Source organism: Dermacentor variabilis, chromosome 4 (genome assembly GCF_050947875.1).
Source record: "Dermacentor variabilis isolate Ectoservices chromosome 4, ASM5094787v1, whole genome shotgun sequence".
NCBI classification, from domain to species: Eukaryota; Metazoa; Arthropoda; class Arachnida; order Ixodida; family Ixodidae; genus Dermacentor; species Dermacentor variabilis.
In genome coordinates, this window is record NC_134571.1 from 170,698,276 (window position 1) to 170,722,710 (window position 24,435).

Sequence of the window (24,435 nt, forward strand, 5' to 3'; positions counted from 1 at the left end):
CCCCTTGCACCAGAAACACTGAAGCACTGCGCTTCGTAGAAGACCCAGACCTGATCCTTTATGGTACTGAGTAACCATGAATCGTGTGAGCAAGGTGTTCGAACGTTACAGCACAGCCATCGCTCCAGAGCACACGTCGAATGTGTTTTCAGCGTCGCTGCAGATGTGTTCACACACACACAAAAAAAAAACGAGGGCAGATTGAGTATGGGAGAAAATGTTGAAATGCAATTTTTACTGAAAAACAAAGCGCGAGGAGCTGCAGAGGACGCGTTGGAAGGACGCATGCGAGCTCGTTCTACTCGTTCTATTCACTGTATATGTGCAATGTTAGCTAAAGTTGGGCTGTAAGTAAACTTCAAATAATCGATATTTTTTTTAATAATTGCTCAGTCGCTTTAGTGGCGTTGTAAGTGGGTAAGTACAATCACTTACATTTTTTAAAGAAGTAATTGTACTTGTAAGTGGTTACTCTTTTTTTCTGTAACTTGCGCAAGTCTGCATAACGTCTTGCATTATAGTACTTTAGTAATGACGCCTAAAATATCTTGATTTATTTTTTCAGGGTAACATGCATCTTGTCTTCCACTACGATGGCACCAATGTCGCCTCGGTGAAGCAACCTCTGCCCACAAGTAGTTATTAGCTCAACCACCAGCAGCGAGCCACTTCGCTCTGTATTGCAGTGTTTAATCCGGCGCCCGTCCAGTTGACATCTATTGCCTGTCCCAACTGTTCTTGTTGTTTTTATAAGTGGTTGTTAAGAAAAAAAGGCGAGAGGTCTTTTACCAATGCATAAGACATATCGGCGAGCGGGAAGGTGGCATGATGGATTATGGGAAGGCATTAACAGGGGAAAAATAGGAGGATGAGATATAAATTGCAAAATAGCGTCCCATACTGTGTTCGCTAATTCGAGTGGATGTGCCAGAATAACGTTCCTTAACGACTGGGGTCTTAAATTAGTTGGGAGGTGCTCCATGACAACTAGGTTGCTTTGAAAGCCAGTACAGACCCGAATGGTGTGTTCACTTGTATTCGATGTTCGGTCCTTTTCTGGTAGATTATGAAAGAGTGTCGTATAACAGAGGAAAGGCTTGTGAAGGTTATGGGCGGCCTCAGACGGACTTGCTGGGAGTGGGGATAGGGTTCGGGGAGGTGAGTGGACTTACAAGGTAAGCTAAATGATCTTTGCGTTGCTTCGCAAATGCTGCCCGCTCGTATTCTGAGTCCGAAGACGTCCAGCTGGCTTGAGTCGTGGTGACAGGTTGATAACATAATGCCATGCGACTCTCCTAATTTCCTGGTTTTGCAAGATGGCCGGGTGCCCATGATACGACGACATTGACGTTGCAGTAGCTATAACGTAGTGGTCTTGAGTTCTATAATTTGATGTATACTCAAGCTGTGTGACGAATGACTCGACTGTGACGCTTACAAGCCTCTCAAGCACCTTCTCCGTTGATGCGCGGCCTCAGCGCGGCCAGCTTTTGTCTACGTTTGCGACTTGTCGTCGAGTCCGGACCAGTGCTTCTCTTCCCAGAAGGCAGTGCGCAGGCTTATGAGATTGCTCAAGCTACCTTTGTGATAATGGTGAACGAGCCTGACGCTGTTGACTTCGTTGCACATGTCAGTGTTCATTTTGTATATTTTTTGTATTCTTTCAAGTTTTATTATGGTTAAAACTAACACAGCGGAGAAGACGGAGACGACCGATACACAAGCGCTGATTATCAATATGAAATTTGCTGCTGAAAAGTGGCTGTTTATCTTATCTTGCCACGCTGTTGTGCTCACCAACGAACCTGTACCAACTTTCTCAGTTTTCTCTTCTCTCCAGTGACAATTTAATGACCTTATTTATAAGGGTTTGTGGGCTTTTTTATTGCTAATATATTTTTAACTTTCTATCCAATTTCTGCATATATATTGTTGAGTGCATACTTGCTTTCCCCATTCTTTATAGCCATTCCCTTCCATGTTTAAATTTATTCCTTTGCTTGGCCCGGGCCAATTCAGGCGTCCACCAACAGGCGTCAGTTACGAAAGCCGCGGCCTTTCCTCGTCGATTACATTGTTTACTTTGAGCAACAGACCTTGTCTGCATACGTTAACCAACTCTCGGATTCAGGCTAGGCGAATACGTCAGAAGTACATGCGCTGCTTGCGCGCTTTGTAACACACACACACACACACACACACACACACACACACACACACACACACACACACACACACACACACACACACACACACACACACACACACACACACACACACACACACACACACACACACACACACACACACACACACACACACACACACACACGCACACGCGCACGCACACGCACACGCGCACGCGCACACACACGCACGCAGATGCACGCACACACGCACGCACACACACGCACTCACACACACACACGCGCGCACACACACACACACACACACACACACACACACACACACACACACACACACACACACACACACACACGCGCGCGCGCGCGCGCGCGCACGCACACACGCACACGCACACACGCACGCACACGCACGCACGCACGCGCACGCACGCGCACGCACGCGCACGCACGCGCACGCACGCGCACACAAATCAGAACAAAAAAACAAAATATAGGCTTAATACTTTGTGAAATGCATCCGCTGTTTTATTGCCTTTGACACGGAGGTACACAGTACTCAATGGCTTGTCAGAAATGAGTTGGTGGGTGAATTCTAGGGAACCATAGGTAAATCATTATTTTCACCATGCACGTTTAGGGCACAAGAAAGGGTCGAATCGCATAGCCACAGTTGGGCCCACAGGCATAATGAGGAAATAACGAAAAACATATCCTCTATATTATCCACATGTAACGTCATGTTTATTGCGATAGACAATCACAACGTATTTTGACAAGTCCACGAACGTGGTCCATCACAGAACGCTATGATCGATTGCCGCAATAGCAATAGATGATACCACAACAGGTGATAAGTGAGCAGCTGCCCGCACTAGCAATCGCTTCGACTACACACCATGTAGGTGCAACAGGCAACCCTGATTCACTGTGGTATCCATGTCACTATATTGACAAATACGGAAATGAACGACAGCTTATCAAAAATCTCACGCCAGCGCGAGACCTATAGGTTCGATATGGCGAGCAGTATTTACCAAACAGCCATTGTTAAGTTCCTCCGTTGTGAAATGAATTATACAGTAAATTCAACAGTCCAGAATCTCGTCACGCGCAGCCGTTCATTAATCAGTGCATCAATTGATGCTGCAGTAGAGATTGCTGATGTTTCACAGGATGAAGTAGCCACAGGTAAAGAGGCCTGCGGCCGCCTTCGGAAGCTCAGGCGATGCTCGATCGACGGCTCAATGTGGAAGACTAATGGTTAACTGCGAAGCTCTCTATGCTGCTCTTCGCCTTTGTGCAACTTGTTAAAACGAGTTATCCAGAGCATCGCAAAAAAAAAAAAAGAGATTGTTCAGGCTCCGCACACGTCTTCCCTTTCGGACACAACTGCATGACTATTTCCATCGGGCTTGCGCCGGATTCAACTTCTCTACTTGTCGTCACGTCGGCATCACAGTCGGCTAAGGAACCGACATTCTCAGCAAACGCTGATTTCCTTGCTCGCAAGTTCGCAGTAGAAGTTTCCGTGGCCGTTTTTCACTCACTGCCGTCACTCGCTTACGACGAAATGTCCGGCATCGAACGGACCAACTGGAACGACGCTCGTCGACTGCACATCACGTCAGACCAGGCGCGCTGCGCCGATGACGTGCCGCATGCGGTGCTAGCGCTTCCAGAAGTCGTCTTCCTCGCTCAGGGCGACGTAGTAGGCGTCGTTCGGCGCCATCGTCGCGGTCGCGTTCTCCAGGGCGCCCCGCAGGTCTCCGATGGCGGCCCGCAGTCCCGTCGCCGTCTCGGCCACCTTCTGCAGCATGGGGGGCATTCGCTTCTCGAGGTCCGCCGCCGCTCGCGACGCCAGCGACGCCGCGGCTCGCAGCGGCTCGTACGCGTCCTCGGTGAAGACGCGCAGCTCGAGAACTCGGGCGGCGGCCGCGGACTCGGCCAGCTCGGCCCTCAGGTCGGGCAGCTTGCGGGCCTGGCCGTCCAGCGAGTCGGCCAAGTCGGTGACGCGCGACAGCGGAACTTCGGTGTCCCGTCGCACGCTCTCGGTTGCCTGCGAGGAGACCGTGCGCATCAAGTACTTCCCTACGAGTACCGTAAAGTTTCACAGTGTCAGTGGGTAGCGTTACATTTTAATGGTTTAACCAGCGTAGTAGAAGCACTTATTTATCATTATGGTATTTATCCAGTAAGCATTAGCGAGAGTGTCCATTGCGTCTTCATTTTCTCTGTTTCCGTGGCTTAGTATTGTAATTTGTTCGCCAAGCACCTTTATTAAAAATAAGAGATGGTTAACATGTTGCGCTAAACCGATCTGTAAATAAACTTAGCATAACATTGACTTTCATATTTATCAACTACATCTATATATCTTTATTGATAAATTTGCCTTTAACGCATATGGCCTATACGTCAATTTATCGCAGTGGTTGTAATATACAACCAAACAATACATGTTCAAGATATGAATAGGTAAAGCCGGGTAACATTTCGACATCTACATTTACTATACGTGAAAATAGAACATCAACATTTACTACATGAGAAAATAGTTTTTTTTTCAGAATAATCAGAAGGTCGTTTTGGCACGTAAAACCCCATAATTTAATTTTTAATTTCTCTTTATGTCAGTGGCAAATAAACATGGCGTCAAACTAATAAATTAATTATGGCCCCGCAGCAAATTCACAATGACAAATCAGTGACAAATATTAAAGGAATGCCATAAGGAGGTATAGTAAGTCGTATCAGTATATGAGAATAGGTTGGTCAGGCCAGAAGAGGGCGACGAAAAAACAGTTCACCGACGTTTACGATACTTCCTAATGTGAAATTTGAGCGCAGCTGTATAGGTGTTTCCATTTCGCGATATATATTGGCTGGCGCGGACAATCTTTCTCGTGAGACACGTTGCAAACGGAGCGAAGTCTGTCGCGACTGCCTCGCTAATCGGGAGATCGCGAGAGGAAGCGCGTGAGTGATGCGTGGGCGCGATTCACAGCAGCCGCCGCAGACAGACCTCCGCTCATGCAGCGCTTTGTTTTCATACAGACGAAGCCCGCTACTCTGGCGCCATTTCGTAGCCATCGTCGCCGCAAGGCCACTCGTGCGCGGCACCACGCTCCTCTTCTCACGATTTCGCCATACCCTCCTCCTCCGTTTTCCTCCTTGTGCTCTCTTCGCTCTCGCCGCTTATTTCATACACCGCGGCACTCCGCGTTCGCTCTCATCGTTCGCTGTGTTCATTCGCTCAGTTACGAGGTACGCCGACACCGACGCTCGCCCCAGGAACGGGTGCCTAAGAGCTACGCTCTAAAGAGAAAGCGAGGGGCGCTTTTAAAGCTCGTTTGTTGTAGCCGTATAGGCCTTGTGCACACTTCACAAATACTCTTACGCGAGGTAGGCCATCGTGCCATTCGATGTCTCTGACGCCTGTGAGAGACAACGTGACCGTGTGGTATCGCTTTGGCGTTGCACGCGTGGCAAGAAAATTCTTTGTTCTCCTGGTCAGGCATGACGTTCGACATGTCGACTCTACACTGAGTTAACCCCACACTAAAGCAATGTTCTGACAGCTGCAAGCAGCAACTTTAGGTATGCACGCTTGCTTCTACTGATCGAGATGCACCCTACAAACTAGCTTGACTGTATAAACCATCTTGATAAAAGCACATTCACTTCGTCAAAGCTGATCGTCAATTTAACAAAAATTTCAATAAATAAACGAAAAAATATTTGATCATTTGGATAGCAACGTAATCAATTATTCGGAACGCTGAACTTTAATAACAAAACTGATCAACTAGCCGAAAAACTAATCCAATCATCTAGGCTAAGCAACTTGCGCACAAAACTGAGTGACCTGGACTATGTGTTTTCAAGTTAGTGCGGTGGTGCCAATAGTGCACAAGAACTGTGAGGTTTATTGCGTTCTACGAAGACATAAGCCAGCATGGCCAGGTATTTTTGCGTACCATGTCTTCATTTGGATAACGCCGAGACACGTGACACATTTTCTGCAGTGTAAATTATACGAAGCATATGTGAGGAAGCTATAAATGCCCGTGCACCTATTCTTCTCGATGATAAAATCCTGTCTTGACACCGTCGACGACTGAGCGAAACCTATGTGGTAGCTCTAATAAAAAAGGGTCAAACTTCTTTTAAGAAGGACCTATGCGCACAAGCGAAACTAAGTGTATAATCGAATTCGGCAAGTAGTGGTAAATATTCGTATGGCGTTTAAGGCTATAGCTAACTTCTTCAGTAATTGATGTTGAACTTGCGTACGAATCTGTAAGCGTTAAATTGCAATGAAAGTTTCGTATCCAACATCTGAGGAAAAAATCAAGACTATTACCCTGCTAATTGAGTACATGGATAAATTATGACAAATAAGTTCTGCGGAAGTCAACAAAATGGAGGAAGGCTCATGAAAGGAAAAAATTGCGATCCATCTGAATGTAGCCCGAACGTACAAAGGGAACCCACACGGGTTTCAGTGTGCACACGTGTACTTCAATTTATTGATTAATTCGCTCTTGCTCTACGATGAGCTGGCCTCCTCCTTTACTGATGGTAGAGCGATTGCTCCGCAAAGGCGGTCGCCCCAGACCAGGACAATTTTGTTTTCAAGTGGAAAACTTTATTTCTGAAAATACCGTATGGGTCGCCTTTGAAGCTTCGGGCTATAGTCGGATGGATGAAAATTTCCCGTTTCCAGAAATAAACAAGGATAACTATTTGGCCTAATGAATTTCGTAGTTGCATCCATAGGCACTAAAGTGTACGCAGGTAATTTCATCTCATAGAGACTAACAACTGAGGAGGAGCGCTTAGAGAAGTTACGGCTCAAATGAAAACCTCTTCGTTTCTTTAAGTTGGTGCTGACATTACGCACCTTATGTGATCAACGAGAACAAAGATTCGGTTTTTAAAGTTTTATACGCGAAGCTCTGCGGCTGGGCTCACAGACAAACACGCATATGGGCCGCGCACCGTTGGAGGCGCTGCGGTTATCCTTTATAGTTTATTACATTCTGTCAGGACGTCATTGTACTTCGCTACCGGCATCTCTCATAGCTCACTGAACTTGTGTATAACTTGACCGCTTATATTCAATATGACGCTGCTCTAAATTTTTCGGACCCTCGTTTTCTGGGTCTACCGGACTACGCGGGAATACGCTGCACGAACCTGGCGCAAGTGCTTGGCGATGTTCGTGCGTGTGGAGCCGAACAGATCTGTGAAGATGCCGCGCACCTTATCCTGGCGACGGTGAGCAGTGGAGGTCCCCTGTATGAAAGACGGAACGATCAGCTTAAAAATTTTCAAAGAAAACACCAGTATCATTGGCATGTAATAAATCTTAGTGTCCGCTGTAAGATACATGAGCGATGTAGCTATGCTTGTAATGTTGTCAAATGCTTATGAATGGTAGTTTATGTGAGGGTGTACTTACGGTTCCTGCAATTGCTCGTAAATGTTATGTGCGGGTATACTTATGGTCTGAGCACTCGCCTGTGAAGTTGTGAACCTATTTATGTGTTAAGCACTTAAGCTTACATATGTAATTGTATACGTGTTCATGTTCTATGCGTTCCTGGACAAACGTACGGAACTTGGTGTCAATGCTGACTGTCTTTTTCGTGATACATTTGTGTCAAATATTGTTACGTATATTGTGACGCTATCTTTCCTAGCCAAGAGACAGGTATAGCAACCGGTGCCATCTAAAGGAGTCAATTTCTCCTATTACGTCATGTACTAAAGAGAAGCGTGACGGTGTGCATCAGGATTAAATAAAGAGAGCCGGCAAGGGACACATCAACAGAACAAGACAAGGCACAGAGCGCAATCGCAACTAACATTGTGGATCTTTGCAGCGCACAAAGGGTGTTGGTTGATGCCGTCCTGCACTAAGTAAACGAAAAAAAATGATATAGATTGAAAATAAAATAAAGAATAAATAAATAAAGCATTGTGTTGTTTCTGGATACCGGTCTTGATCAAAACACTATTTCTTGTATCCGCCCTGTATGAGCCTCGACAAGTCCCGCGGCATCATTGAAGACGAAACAGCTTTCCCTACTTCAGTGAGATTCATCAAAAATCGGCCTAGCGTTCCACCCTGAAGACTGGCCATTTTTCTTGTAGTTCGAGGTTCGGTTAGTTGTTCTCATGAATTGAACATCAGCAGTCGCGAACCGGTGCTGTGCGCATCGTAATTCTCTATATGTGTCTGTGTGTCGAGCTGTTATCGCTACCCTCCTGGAACCCCCCCCCCCCCAAAAAAAAAGAAAAAAATGCATACTCGCCTGGATGCGGAAGGGAGGCGTGGATCCCGTGGGTGACCTGTGGTTGTTCTTGAGCTCGACCATGTGCAAGGGCCTGGCGCTTCCAGTACCGCTGGAGCTCAAGGTACCGGAGGACATGGAAGGCTGCGACTCCCAGGGCAGCACTTGTGGTCTCAGCAGGTGCGCCGCTCCATTGGCGGACGTCTTACCTCCTACAATGACTGGCCGACTCGTCTGTATGTTGACCGCCGGCCTCGCCAGCAGGAAGCCTCGCTGTTCCAACTTGGCTGCGTGCAGTGCGTTTCCATTTATTCGACGTACACGCGAAAGGAATAGCCCGCGGGGTCAGCGGCGCTGCAGTATCCGTGAAATGCGAAGCACTAAACTGTTCTATGGAAGCCATCGGGCTATAAGACGGAATAATATGTGATCAAAAAATGCACCCCCCTGTAACTGTGTGCGAAAAAGTCGTTACATAAAATCTTTTTCAGTACGCTGAACGACAAGACCTAGAAATTCCTTTCGAGATCACCTTAACTTAAGAAAGAAGTCGAGGAAGTGTTGTTCGTGAGAAAAAAAAATACAGCTCATCTATAACTGAATAGAATGATATACAAGAATAAATCAAGTTTGGGCTTCAGAACTTAAGCCGAGTTGCGAAACTGTAGTTATTTTAAATGGCTATTGCATTCTAGCCTAAGAGATTTGGAACAGTATTGGTATTTATGTTCCCGCACCGTGTCGGACATGCTTTAAAACAAAACTATGGTTTCAACGATTTCTTCAAGAGCGGGCGCCTCATATTCTGAAAACTCTTGCCAGCATGGTTGCTCTAGCGGTAAAACGGCAGAAAGACAACTGATCATTCATATGGGCTGCTGCTAGCACTTCCGCTTTCAAGTAGGTATTCACGATGTCAGTGCGGAACCAGAATGACTCGCCTGTGTACTGCAAGCAGTGAATATTGTTTCGCTGCATGGCATGGCCTCACTTTTTTTTTTTTCAGCAGCAGGGTACTACCCACGAGCACTTTTAGTGACGTTACAGTGCTTCTCCTCGTCTACACTATGGAGAATGCAATCGACATGCATGCAAAAAGTTTCAAAGATTCGTCATTCCTCCGACTTAAAAGTGCCTGGATATGCATGCTATGGAGGCGGTACGCATAAGTTTCTAGTTCTTTCAGTCAGTTTCTAGTTCCCTAATTATCGAGAGCAGTTCGCTTACTATATTGACACGTGTACTTATCTTTATCGGGCGACCACGTTTCGCCGCCTAACAAATGTTATCGCACAGCGCGGGACGCGCCTGCATGTATCCGAAGTTTCTGGAATGTTATCGATGCTTCTATCCGCTGTCTGTTGTCGCCGAACCTTGTGTTATCTGATTTCATCGCCTGACGCGAATAATGCAGAACTTTGTGGAAGGCACGCGGGTCCCGACGGTTAGTCTGGAACATTCGACGACTGATCTATAAAAGCCGACGCGCTTGACCCGCTGATCACATTTTCGACGATCGCCGAGTGTGTTCGCCGCTACCGTTGTTCATTGAGTGTAGCCTGTTTTTGAGGGCACAAGTTCGCCCAATGAAAGGCTCGTTTCGTTAATCACAGTTTTGCTGCTTTCTTAACCGCCACTACCACGTGACAATCTTACTTTTTTTTTACGAACGACAGGTTGATGAGCTGGTTGCCTGAGTAGTTTGTTGTCACAACGGCCGCCTTTGGCTTCTCCCATATTATTTTTCCCTAATAGCTTTGGCAATGTGATCACAGATAAGTTCCTTGTAATTCAGAGGTTCTTGATTAAAATTGAATCGCCATTGTGTTTACCGGTGAGCCTCTGACGAAGTTAATCGAATTATCGAAACCATGGAATTCTAGTTATGCTACAGTCAAACATTTGGTGCACCTATAAAGAAAAAAAATCCGGTGACTAGCGGGAATTACGTTCGTTCCTTTGCAATTCCTTGCCGTCATTTCCTGCAACTGCTCCTCAGCCAGTCGAGCTGCACAAGTGGCCACTTTTATTTATCCCTGCTTTATAGACTTTGCGACATGAATGGACTGTGATTTTATTTGAGCTGCATGCATTAGAAGAAATATTCCGCTGCACGCAACCTATTTGTTGGAATCTACATTAAGTGAAGCTTTGTCGAAAAGTTTCAGTTAAATGTTATATGCACAGAGAAAGAAAAATGCGTGCAATTTTAGTTTATTTCAAACTACGTGCCAGCGATGACATAGCCGCTTGCAAATGGCGCACACTCTCATAATTCGCAATGCGGGCTTTTATACGCTCAGCCATGCCCACGCTCTCACAAACCCGTGACCGCACGCTGCACAAATCCCTGACACGCCACTGCAGTCCGCGGCATCGGTCCAGTTTATCTGGCGAGAAACCAACCTTACAGCCGTGCCAAGCACATGGAAGGCCGGCAAAAAAGAAATCTTCGTTCCAAGAAATTATGCGCTTGAAGGCCGATTTTTCTTGTAGTAAAAATATTTAGGCACCGTTTGTTGTTTCACTGGGACATTTTATTGTGTCACTGCGTTTCACTGTGTACGTAGATAACGCAGCCGGTCACCAGCACATTCGTAGGTATCGATACAAATGGCTATATAAACCAATTCATCAACTTCATGACCACTCGGTCGTCTATACCCGGCTTGAAATATACATATCCATACATGCATATGCGAAACTCCTAAGGTTATATGTGGACAAAAATCCTCTTCAAAAGGCGGCTCGTCCCACATCGACGCAAGTAGACTATAAAGCTTGAAATGCACGTCACTCTACTTGCGAGAGACGTTTATAACACATATTGCTATCATTACTGCTCGTATGTAGTGCGCGCTATCGTTTCGGAATGTGTTGATCGTCAGCGTCGCCATGATTTTACCTCTTTCTTTAGTGGAAAAGATATACGCCGCTTACAGCACGTCGTATTCTACCGATACGCGCTGCCTGTTTTGATAGCAGCAGCAACTGCTCGGAACTTCGTGCTTCGCTAGCTTTGACACTGCTTTCTGCTGAGACGTTCTCCATTGAATGACGAAGAACGGCACCCTGGAAGACGATCATGGCAATATTTTTCTACATGTTTAAGTAGAACAGGACTGGAACGAAGGTTTTCGCGAAAAGAAAACACAAACATGGTCACTGCAGCCTTTGCTGCGCTTAGAAGGCCATTATGCTATGTTCAGACTACGTTCGTAAGGCGCCGATTTTTCGTAACATGCGTAAGTGGAAGCGCAACAAGCGTATGCGGCTAGTTCAGACTGCGAACGTAAAAGTACCAACGTGCGCAATTCACGCGAAAATCGTGGGTGAGAGTGTTAAAGGGTCGGCAACATTTACGACTGTGATATTACAACCGTTGCGACACAGCCAATGATCGATAAGATTTCGGTTTTCAACAACCGGTGACGCCACTTCCGTCCTCCCGTCTGCAGACAGCTCCGGGCGCGGGAAGTGCCATTCCGCCATTCCGTGCGCACGATTAGGTTGGCTGTGTTCGCGAAAATTTGTGCAGTGCGCCTTGCGAGACTGTTTTCAGTTTATGTGGTTTATCCACCGAGGAAATCGATGGCCGCAGATGCGTGGTGCAAACTTCGATGAGTGGTCTCACTAGGTTTTCAAGGAAGCGGAACTGCTGGGGCGACATGCGCATGAAGTTATGAAACATCGCAGCGTCACCAACTCGGAGCTTCGCGAAAAGGTTGTGAAAATCGCCGTCCACGGCCCTGTCGAGAAATACCAGCCGCACCCAAACCCTTCTGCGTCGCCTTCGTCGTCTTTGGGCGATTGAATACCTGACTATAAGTTTGTTTTGAGCGTGAATTTATTCGATCTCGGCCAGCGCTCACATGTTGACAGGAGCCATATTGGACTGCTAGTGACGTCGATTCTGCAGCTCCAAATTTGATTGGTCTGTTGTAAAAGCCGTAATTTACACAGCAGTAAATGTGAACAAAAGTGCCGGCTTAAGTGCCGTAACGTTTTTTACAGCCGTTACGTTCGATACGCCGAAAGAGCTGTTACGCGCGTTACGGCCGTAGTGTAAACATAGCTTTACGCTGTGCTTCGAAGCAATATGAAACTAGAGTGCTAAGCTACTACTAGCAACGGCAGCCAATCAGGAGCGCGTACGTGCGTTCATACCAAGCTCACGGCACACGATCACGGCACGCAAAGCGATCTGATACGTATTTTTTCGCGGACGCGTTTTGACATAGTAACATCCTGCTTACCGACGATGCGATCTGAGCTGTGCGTCGTGTAATTGCGCAGGTCTCCGAGCATGTGGCGGAAGAAGCGTTGCTCGTCCCTCAGGTCCCGCAGCTGGTCACCTATGGAGGCCAGCTCGGCGGTGGAGGCCTTGTCTCCGCTCGAGGACAGGGAGGACGATGACGACCCGCATCCCTGCGCACGCGTAATTACGTAATTACATTTTGATTGATTCCTTCTTAGAGTTTAACGCTTCAAAGCAACACCTGCGCTAAGCGAGACGCCGTAGTTGAGGGCGTCGGATTAATTTTGATTACCTCGGGTTCTTGAACATGCGACTAAGCAGAAGCGCAGGAGTGTGCTATAGAAACGTGGTACAATAGTACTTGAGCATTTTCGCAGTTCGCCCCCTACGAGCATATTTCGTAACAGCGATGGTAAGGAACACGTAGATCAGAAGCCATAGCAAGCTCGGTCAGAAGCCATAAGACGGACCACTGATCCCGCAGAACGCTGAAGGAATGTAAACTAGGCTTGAAGCAGACACCGTCATGCACATGCACAAGAGACGAAGCCTCAGTTATAAACAGAGCCATAGCATGCACCCTGTACACACTATACAATACCCTTTACGTTAATGCATAAACGGGCTTCCCTACCTATACACAGCGCAGGGCCTACCTATGGAAAGCTCCCACCTTATACACCTTCGAGAAATGCCGGTATATCAAACTTGCCACCCCTCAAGCATCACGGCAGTTGGGAAGCGGAAACCCTTTTCTTAAGGGCATTGAAGACAGTCTTTTGGCAGCTCCCATTCGCTCCCTCTGAATAAACGACGTCGTAGGAAAAAAAAAAAAAACCAAAACCTTACGATGCCTATCATGGAATTCAGTTGATTATTGGGACTAGTAGAGGTGCTCCCAAAGAAGCTTTGCGTAGAAGCCTTTATTTGCGCTACAAAAGTTCCTGAGGTCTTGGGACCTTTATGTTACACTTCGAGAGCGCCGATTGCTACCGCTGCATAGCGTACGCGGTTACCTTGTTTGCACTCGCCTCTCTTTCTCTCTTTCCCCTTCTCATTGCACTCTCTTTCTTTTTTAATCTGCCTACTCATTCCCTTCCTGAACTACCTGTCGTTAACCTCTCTGCTCTTCTATACGTCCTTATTATCTCTCACCTCTTTTTATTTCTTATGTAACACTTCCATCCATCTGACACCTCTGCATGCGATGTACAGGTGACAACACATAATGTGGCGGTCGCACCAGGTAATAAAGGACACGGGGCCTTAATCGCGTTAATATAGAGATACCGTTGATGGTCCTCCGAGCACTTAGTTTTCAGACATTTCTGTGCGGGCGGCCATCTCGTTGAAACACCGTTTAATGTTTAATGGTCTAACAGCACCTTGTCCTCGCTTCTTTGGAGTGGCTCACCTTGCTGGTCGCGTATCCTATTGGCCTTGGTGGAAAACGCGTCTGATAACCTGCATGGCTTTCGGAAGTTGTCCTGCGAAAAACAAAAGCATAACAAAAATAATCTTGCAGTGTAGTCGGTGCGCAGACGCTCACGAAAAAGGTTAACAGCAAGGCACTGCTACTGCGACAAACTTCTCATGTAGTGGCAAAAACTTACTTGTGAAAGAGGGTAACCAAGAAAGCTTCAAGAATCCTGGATTCATACCTCTTTTGCTGATAAGAAATAACTCCCATTGATTTGCGGGGTGTAGTTTTGAGGTTATTATTATGGCTCTCGATGCAGGCGCTCGCCTTTGATAAACTGCCATCGTTCTTTGGGTCGGAATAGCCCCCAAAAATGCATTGATTGCCTTTCGCGTTAAGCCTTCCGTCATATTTTTTAATTATCTCTAGGTGACATTTAGCTGGGAGAGCCGGAATGCAGTGTGGGGCGAGTGCAATGCACCCTTACGTGGCTTGCGCTGTGCGCGGATATGCAGAACAAAACTAAATGGTGAGCTCTGGACACCGGTGGCTTCGGTAGCACGCTATGCCCGCTGTGAACTGGAAGTAGCAAGTAATAAAGGACGCCTAAGCAAAAATTGAGGAAGCCAAAGACGATCGAAGTACGAATTTTTTTAAAGGTTCGCGCACCTACAAAGCCCACCAGAGAGGTGTAGTAGCGGATGAGTTCAAATTCCTGTGTTATATAGCTGTGATCTTGATTATTTCTTTTGTAGCTATATTGTACCTAGCTTTACCTTAAAGCCGGGAAAAGTGGCTGATAATATTCCCTGATGACAGTGTCGACAGCTTGAAGTTACTCGAACGATACAACTTTCTTATCACACGAAAAGAAAAATATTTACACAACAGAGAAATTCGGCGGGAAATGGAAACGAAGTAATCGCCAGTGTCGGAAGGAGGGATGTGAGTGGAGCCAACGTTACAATGAGGAGACGGGTCTTCGTCACGGTTCGGAGAAAGAAAAGTGTCCTCATTGAAACGTTGGCGCCACAGATATGCCTTGTTCCACCACTGCTCCTCTTGCCCTTAACCTCCTCGCCCTCTTATAACAACTACAAAAAGTGTGCTGGGTTGTTTTTTAATAAACGATAGCATCCATAGTGACATTTTGGAGAGCTGCTTGTATACTCGCGGACAACTTTCTGTGGCACTGAAGGGAAAGCTAAGGAGACAAAGCGCTCACAAGTGAGAGCGCTTCTGAAAAGAGTTCCGTGTTTTCATCCACGTTATTTTAAGCTGGGCAAGAGAAAACATAAACACCTTATTAGCAACATCACCTTACTAGCAACAGTTACATAATATAAAACACACCACTGAATGTAACAGCTCACTTATTTAGCGGCTTTTCCCTTCCGCGTCTGGGCAAATGCGAAACCATCGCACATGAAGCTGCGTCGATTCAGCGTCTGTTCTGAGCAACCAAAAGCTGTGTCAAAGGCTGGCGGACTAATTCGAGCCGTAACACATGTGCAGCAGCCACGCGCCCGTAGCCTTCCATTCATTGCCACAGAAAGTTGTCCCCGAGTATAGTGACTTCTTGGTGTAAAGTCGAATGCGTTATACAGGTAGAAGGACGGAGTTCTGTCAGATGGTGGCCGAAAGTAGCTTTGCAGATATTTTTTCCCACGTTTACATGAGTGGTCACACTGCGTTTGATGACTGTGGACGACACGAGACGCTTGAGCATACTTTTTGTGACTGTCGTCGGCATTCTGCACAGGGATATTCGTACGCCACTATGCTAGCTTGCGTTGATGACCGACCAATTTTCGGACGAACCACAGAGCAATGCAGACTTCAAGAGTGGTCGTGGCAAAGGAAAAGTACGGCCCACTCAGCGCTGTCTTTTCTCCAGTTGGAGCGCGCAAAAATAATCAATGTAGATGTGGGAGAGATTGACGCTAGCTGAGAAGGCCATGCTAAAAGGGGAAAAACAAGCTAAATAGTGTAAAAAAACAACAACAAAGAACACTTATATACGTTGCTAACAGTTCCAAAACGTTTGCTTTTGCTACTTGTAGCGAACATCACTGTTGCTTCCAATACGTATTATTTAGGCTTTAGCAATGATTGCCAGGTTGTGGAGAGTGTACGGCACTCTTTGCATTCGAATGACTCCACTCGATCAGCTTTCTCGATCAGCCATGTGCTTTAAAGAACAGCAGGGCCTCTCATCGCACCGTTTCCAGTATTCCAAGCAGCAAAGATTAACGTCATTTGCATAATCAGTGTTAACCCAGCAATAGTACCGACCACTATCTAACTCTTGTTATTTGAGTGATAACACATCCCAACAGTAGGTTTATCTCCTATACATGCGTTGTTGAAGCACTAATAAATTAAATACGACGCGCAGCATCAACAAATGATATTTCAGTGAGTATCACTAAAGCAAAACCACAATTACATAAGCTTCAGAGGATATTTAAATTTGAAGCTTCGTTTAAGCAGCGTGTTTGTCGAAGCGTATATTTAGGCTACTAACCGGGCTCTCAACCAAAACGCACACATTGCATTGTTCGACTTGGGAAACGTAAGAAGCACCGCAGGTGAATATGGATAATTTTTCCATCCAGTCAAAGTTTTCTTTTAAGACGCTACATTGTGTCTAGAGGTTGACATATTTTGATAAATGTGAACATTGCAATCCATCTAGCACGCGGCATTGTTCACCACATATTTCTGAAGCCATTGTTCAGCAGCTCGCACGAAAGGTAGCGATAAACTTGATGGATTTCCTATGACACGGAAGTGTAGAAAAGTTCAATTTTTCTTGGTAATTTAGGCGTGCTTATGACAAAGCTCTGTCATTGTAGGGCGTTCATATGTGTTTATTTTTCGCTCTGAGATTGTGTTACTTAAGCCAGTTTGTTTACGTACAGAAACATAACGAAATTCAGCTGCGAATAAGTTGATAGACATATAAACCTAATCTCACATGGCCTAGGGGCTGCGACGGACCACCTAAAGACAAACAAACCGACAGTGCACTGTTGCTTTAGATATCTACATCACCGAGCTTCATTTTACTTTGCATGAGAAACTATGTTCTGATAGCTTTGGTGTCAAAGAAAGCATGAACTAATAGGTAGCCTCATATGGCCACGGCCAGTCGGATAAGTACTCAGCTGCTACAAGAACACTGACATCCGTTCCAGCACAGTATACGCGTGCTCACGCGACTGAGGTAGGCTAAATGTCTCAAACTAATAAGGCTGTAATTACACAATTGCAGTTTAGGGCGTAGTTTTGTCCCAAGGCTCCACCTATTCCTTACGCTATACATTGTCGAAGAACGTGACTTCGCGTTTTTGTGCGCAAGGTAAAGTGAACCATATATGCAGGATAGCCCTTGCACGCTCACCTGTCTCGGAGCAGAGCCCTCTCGAGGCGTCCGATGGCGCTGTCCATGCGGCCTAGCCGTGGCTCTAGCAGGGTGACCTTGCTCACCAGTAGCTCTACGCCGTAACGAAGCTCGGACAGCGTCCGCTCCCTGTAACATGCGTCGAGAAGAACATAAAACAAAATTACGCTTTACTTGACTATTTTCATCACCGAACATGGAACGTGACACACTCAACAGACAGGAGGAGGAGGAGGAATAAACTTTTATTGTACAACCAGCACTTTATGATGGCCGGGCCTAAGCCTCCCATGAAGGGACGTCGAGGGCTTGCCTCGCCGCCGCCTCGCGAGCGTGCTGGGTCGCCCAGGTTTGGTCGTCGAGGGTGGAGCTCCGCAGAGCCTCATGCAACCTCGAAGAGATAGTCGTGGTGTTAGTCTGTGTGTACTGTGCTGGGCACTCCCACAGCATGTGCGGAAGCGTAGCCAGGTGAATGCCACAACACCGGCAGTTGGGGGTAGTGTAGACGTCTGGAAATATAAGGTGGAGGCAGGCGGGTGAAGGGTACGTGTTTGTTTGTAGCAGACGCAGGGTGGTAGCCTGCGCCCGGCTGAACTTGGGGTGAGGCGGAGGGAAGGTACGGCGACTGAGGTAAAAGGCCTTAACGAGATCGTTATAAGTTGTCATATTGTCCCTGGTGTCCAACTCATCTCCAGTGACTCCGGCGCGGTTGACTCGGCCTCGCGCAATGGAGTGGGTGACCTCGCTGAGATTGGGGAGGTGTGGGTGGACAGGGCGCACATGGGCTGGGATCCATGTTAGGGAGATTATGCTGTCTTTAGAGTGTGGTGCCTGGCAGAGGATGCGAAGAGCTTGGGGAGAAGTACGGCCTTTGCTGAAGTTAGTGACGGCTGAGCGAGAGTCACACGATGGTGTGACAGGTGGGATGTAAAGTGGCCAGGGCGATGGCCACTTCTTCAGCCGTCTCGGCAGGGGGATAGTGACGCTGGAGGCGTGGTGCAGGACTCCATCACGTGTGGAGACGGCCACAAATCGTGTGCCATGGGAATATTGGGCTGCATAAACAAATGTGATGCCAGGTACGTGAGCAAGGGCATTTATGATAGCTCCGGCCCGAGCTTGGCGCCGGGCCCTGTTATATTCAGGGTGCATGTTTCTAGAGATAGGGTCTATGTAGATGCAGCTACGGATGTCGGTCGGGATCAGTTGTTTGAGGCCCTGTTGCTGATGGTATGTGACGCAAAGCGTGGGGAGAATAAAGCGTTCCGTTTCAGCAAGGGCGAGCCGCTCAAGCTGAGAGCGTTGTTGGGCTTCAATGAGTTCGGAAAGATTGTGAACTTCCAGTTGGTTAAAGAGTTCAGTGCTGGTGCAATGCGGGAGGCCAAGTGATTGCTTGTAGACCCCTCGTATGAGGGTGTCGAGCTTGTTTTGCTCAGCCCGGTACCAGTTGAGGTACGCAGCAACGTAGGTAATGTGACATATGACAAAGGATTGGACGAAGCGGAGAAGGCTTTCTTCTTCGAGACCCGCTCGTCGGTTCGAGATGCGTTTAAGAAATCGTAGAGTGTTTTGAGATTGGGCACAGATCTTGTTGAGAGCCAAGGCGTTGGAGCCGTTGGTAGAGATGGTGAGACCGAGGAGCCGGATACTAGGGACGTGTGGGATAGGACTGCCATCTTGAAGGCGTAGGGTGATGGCGTCACAGGGTCGGTGATCAGATTGGTATTTGGGAGGGCGACCCCGCTGAATGGGCTTGTAGAGCAGAAGCTCCGATTTAGCCGGCAAACAGCGCAGTCCGGTCCCTTGGAGCTAGGCTTCCACCTTGTCAATCGCCGTTTGGAGGGCTGACTCCACTTGACCATCACTGCCTCGGTACGACCAGATGGTGATGTGGTCGGCGTAGATGGTATGGTTGATATTGTCGACTCGTTGTAGTTGCTGGACAAGGCCAATCATGACAAGTTAAACAGCATGGGAGAGATAACTGAACTTTGCGGGTTGCCTTTGCTGCCAAGTGGAAGCTGGTCTGATCGTAAATCCCCGGCCGAGAGGGTGGCCGTGTGATTGGAGAGAAAGTCATGAATGTAATTGTAGGCTCGCTCTCCCAGGTGGAGGTTGGAGACCTGGTCAAGGATAGCTGCATGGGAAATGTTATCAAAGGCTTGAGTGAGGTCGATTCCGAGGATGGCTTTCATGTTACGGGAACGATCGTTTGGCACTTGATGTTTGAGCTACAACATAGCGTCTTGAGTAGAAAGACAAAAATATATTTTTTTTGCGAGTGCCACGCGCACGTGTTAGCTTTTGCCGGTGACAGTCTTTTACTGATGATCACTCTTATCATGTCATTGTTAGGCTCAAGACGTACGCGATTGCTGTATCGCAAACTTTTCGAATGTGGCCGCACCTTCGCTAGCGAGATGGACCCATCATAAAAGTAAAATTAAATTCTTTGATTTTACGGGAGAAAACCACGATCCGATTATTTGGCACGCCGTAGTGAGTGACTCCGGATTAATTTTGACTACCTGGAATTACTTAAAGTGCACTTAAGCCAAAGTGTGTGCACGAACATGTTTGCATTTCACCCCCATGAAAATGCAAACGCGGGTCCGGGATCGACCCCGCAACCTCGAGCTTCGCATCACAACGCCACAGTCACTAAGCTACTGTAGAGGGTCACTATAAGATTGCACACACCGTAGACACGTAGCAGTTACTGCAACACATTCTCGGGCCTAGGCGAGCAGCAGCGACTGCTGTGTAACATGGAATGACATAAATAAACGTAGCGTATACGTCCGCAGGCGGGAGAACTTTACTCCTCTGTCTCGTCTTGTGGGCCAGCCAATTCTTTTGAGTGGCAAGCTGTCCTTGCAAAGCATTGCCTCGCTTCACAGTGTATGTAGGTACTCCCAGCAGCGCCAACTTCTACAAGGGTGTTATAGGAAAGCCCGCCTTCAAAGGAGCACTAGAATCACTAAAAAGCTCTGCTATACAATGATTGCGAGACTTTCCAGGAGACCCCCGAATAAAAAACATAAATTTAACCGGAACACGTATGGCTACCAATAGAAACGGTGTGTTTCATGACGTTGCCACGATACTCTCGTGTCGGTCGCTTCGTCCACACTTTCTTCATACATATATATATATATATATATATATATATATGCTTAGGTATGTGCTCGTCAGCAGGACCAGTGCTCACTTTTATTTATCTCGTTACGGCTAGCCTGTTTACAAAATATGAATGGACATGTCCTATAGTTGGTTTAGTTGTAGCTAACTAAGCACTGAGAACCGCATCTTTGAATGACTCAACCGTTATGATTGTTCTATTTGGCGAGCGTGGCTTCTCGCTAACCGAAAGCAATTACTGAGCTTAAATTTACCACTCGCCCGGTCTTTCTTCCACGCTTGTTTCTCGCCGAGATAATGATTTGGTTCACACTCTAAAGCTCGAACATTTACACCCGTTTTGATAAATATAACCAACGCTTGTCACCCGCCTTAGCGTACGCACGATCTGCCTCTACGAATGTACGCATGGGACCACTTTTCCAAAGAAGCTCAAACATATCCTAAGCACACCTGCTGGCGCGAAAAGTGGGAAAGCCCCCACACAGTGCAGGCATGCGTATGTATACGCACAGTGTCTGGCTGTCCATATTCTTGTACTCCGTGCTGCGGGTAGAGGGCTTCGGGCTCGACCCCGGCGTCGAAGCCGGCGTCGTCACCACTCCGGACGCAGGCGCTGCAGCGTCAGCTTCACAGCGCCTCACAGTCAGCAGAAACAAGGAGGCGGTGGCGACGACCACGGTGGGAAGGCGGCTCATACTGTTAACCTTCGCGACGCAGCCGCGTGAACACCCGATACCTGGTACTCCTTCGAGATTCCACGGACGCGATCGGACGGGAGCGGATGACACGACTCTCGTCTCACACCGTGCGGACACCTGGGAGAGGTCCGGCTTTTATATATAAGTGGTCGCAGTGGGGCGACGGAAGACGCTGCAGGGAGGCGAAGAGAGGTGACCTTGATTCTCGCTTCTTTCGTGCCATCGTTACGGCAGCTCCTTCCTCCGGACAGCCAGTAGCGCCACTGCCATCCCCTCGCTTTGTCGTCTTCGGTCTCGCTCTCGCGTCCTTTTGTCCGAACTGTGCTCCTAGTGCCCACGCTCTGCGAGGGACGCCTCGTCGTTGACGACGGGCGGGATAACACACGGCGCTTCCCTCTCACTGTATTTCTGTATTTCTTTCTTCTCTGCGTACATTTGCATGGTGCGAAAGAACCGCGTGAAGTCGTTGAGAAGAGAGAACGGGGGCCCCCGACTGTGCTACAGCGTCGCGGGCTGCGCAGCGCGCGCGGTGTTGTTTCCGCGCCAGCGACTTCGCAGCGGCGGACAGTGGTCTTCTCCCCCCCTCACTGTGTGACTTCTGCGCGTACCTAGATGTCGGCGCGCGATAAAATAGAATTCCGAATTGCCTACGGTGAGCGCGATACGCAAACGCCAGCCTTGTGTGACGGGGCGCGGGTCTCCCGTGGCCCAAAGAAGTGGCCTACAATGTTTTACTCACAAAGTCAACGTTATAAAGCTAACAAGCACGGTCGAATATCTCCAGTGGTACGCGTATTAGTGTTTAATTAGTCTTCGATTTACTATTATCCAAAACTAGGTGAACGATGCGTAGTGGTGACGCGAGAGGAAAGAGCATCAATTTGCAGCTAAGTTTATTCGCAGCGTGCATGCTCATTTTTCAGAGCGAAGATGCTAGCGTGCGCGCACGACCTTCTTGGTTCCGCGTTTTTCTATGTCATAACAGCTATGAACCAGCCTGCTTAGCAACACGCGGTGATATACAGTGCTGAAGAATTAGTGGTGCTGTTCAACAGTTTGTCTTGTTTATAAAGCGCATTCACATGTGCAGGCACGGTGAGCGATAAAGGACGGAAATATGGGAAGCTCAGTAATGTGAACTTTGAGTCAGCGAGGCAGCAGCAGTACCAAATGACACCGCCATTTCATAGTCGCCCGTAGCTGTGAGCTCTCTAGGTCATGACGACGAAGGCGATACATGATGCTTGTCGACGGAAGAATGGTGATGGCAAGCGTATGCACCCGGAGAGATACGACACACGAGTAACTACATTTAGGGATTCGACACTTTTTGGGTAACAGTGGCGCATACTCAGTGGCCAAATACAAGAGAGCAAACACAAGAAATATAAGAATCTGAATGAAACCTATGTATATCATGCGCTGTTTAGTCCTTCACGGCGTCTGCGTGAAGAAGAGATAACTTTGAGCTGACATCATATGCGCAGGTTTCGTGTCGTGATTCATTGTTTTGCTAACTCAGAACACAAGTGCGCTTTCTGGCACTACTATGTTGGTCAGCATTCAAGGCTATATAAGTTGCCCATTCTTCAGAGAACGTTACCTACGTACTTCTGGAAATAGGCCACAAAAGGTTAGTTTTAACAGGAGTACAGGGTTCCTGTTCTTTGGAGGGTAACCTGCATTGCCAGAACCGATATCCCCTCAAAGATCAGCCTATGCGGAACGGTGGCTGCGGCGACCGCTGTCTCGAGTTAGATTCAGTGCAGCGACGGTCGCATTTTGATGGGGAAAACTAAAAAAAGTAGAGAAAAAACGTTCGTCTACTTAGGCACACGTTAAAGAACGACCGGTGTTCAATACTATTCCGAAGTCCTCCACTGCGGCGTCTCTCATAGACTCAGCGTTGCTTTGGGACGTTAGGCCTCATGAATGAATGAATGAATGAATGAATGAATGAATGAATGAATGAATGAATGAATGACGAAGATAAACCGTTTGTCATGCAGGGGCTAAATGGTAGAACAAGTGCAATGAAAATGGATGGTTCGCTCTTAGCCCAGCAGTAGTGAGACCTGCGCAGACCACCGGTTGCGCCTGTTACATGCTATAAAAGGAAATAAATGTTTATTTCTTCATTTATTTATTTATTGATTGAAAACATTATTATTCCACCGAGCGGGGGTGCCTACCTCTTACCCTACACGCAGGTAGGGGGGGGGGGGTGGGGAGGGGAGGACGAAGCAGTCCCCGCGCGTTGAAGACGGTGAGTCTTCACGGCCTCAACGGCCAGGCGGATTGCTCGAGGCTGGTGGTCTTCAGTCACGCTCTGGAGCAAGGCCTCCCAGGCTTCTCTACTGTCAATGCTTGCCTTGGCCCATGTGGAGCCAGCGCACTCCCATATTACATCGTTCAGCGTACCTTTCTCCTCAAAAATTAGCCCTTCAGGCTAATGACGTGATATGTAGGGCTAGTTGTAGTTTCCCATAAATGTTCCACAGAGAAGAGGCATTTAATCAGCTCAGACGCTTTAGGGGGACTACTCGTAGGTCGTCACCTGACTAAGGCAGTGTTGCTTGTTTCTGCGCCTGTTCTGAGTGAGCGCTGTAGCTTGTTTCACAAAATAAATAATGGGATAAAACCAATTTTGATTACACCAATCTGACGCTGTAGCACTGTGTTTGCAATGGTAAGCAATTGCATACATCCACGCCGTTCACCGCCAATAACTGCACAGAATACTGAAATAATGCGGCATATTAAAAAAAAATATCAAAAAGTACCGTGTGTATGATGTGTGCGTCACACGGATGATGTGAAGCAGCATTAGAAAAAGGCAACGATTTGTGGGTAAGTTCGGATGCCAGTTCTGCTCATAACTTATCTAAAAAAAAAAACGACCCAATAGGCATAGCGTGCACAGCCATTCCTGTTGAAAAAACCCATATGCCCCATAACTCCCTTGTCCAGTAATCTGATTTGAAAGATATATGATACTTCATAAAAACTCGTTTTTCTCGTGTGCCATATGGTTTTATTGGACATGTGAGTTATGGAGACTAC

The 24,435-nt window shown here is 47.4% G+C and overlaps 1 protein-coding gene across 1 annotated transcript; it reads right to left on the reverse strand.

The window, feature by feature from the left end:
* Nucleotides 1–2,656: 2,656 nt before the first annotated feature.
* On the reverse strand, nt 2,657–21,785 carry LOC142578419 (uncharacterized). Its single transcript, XM_075687807.1, has 7 exons — nt 21,185–21,785; nt 17,531–17,659; nt 14,119–14,191; nt 12,703–12,874; nt 8,468–8,733; nt 7,347–7,445; nt 2,657–4,203 (listed from the first exon to the last, which is right to left on the reverse strand). The coding sequence occupies exons 1-7, from the start codon at nt 21,367–21,369 to the stop codon at nt 3,814–3,816; spliced, it is 1,314 nt and encodes a 437-aa protein (XP_075543922.1). The 5' UTR covers nt 21,370–21,785; the 3' UTR covers nt 2,657–3,813.
* Between the last annotated feature and the right edge of the window lie 2,650 nt (nt 21,786–24,435).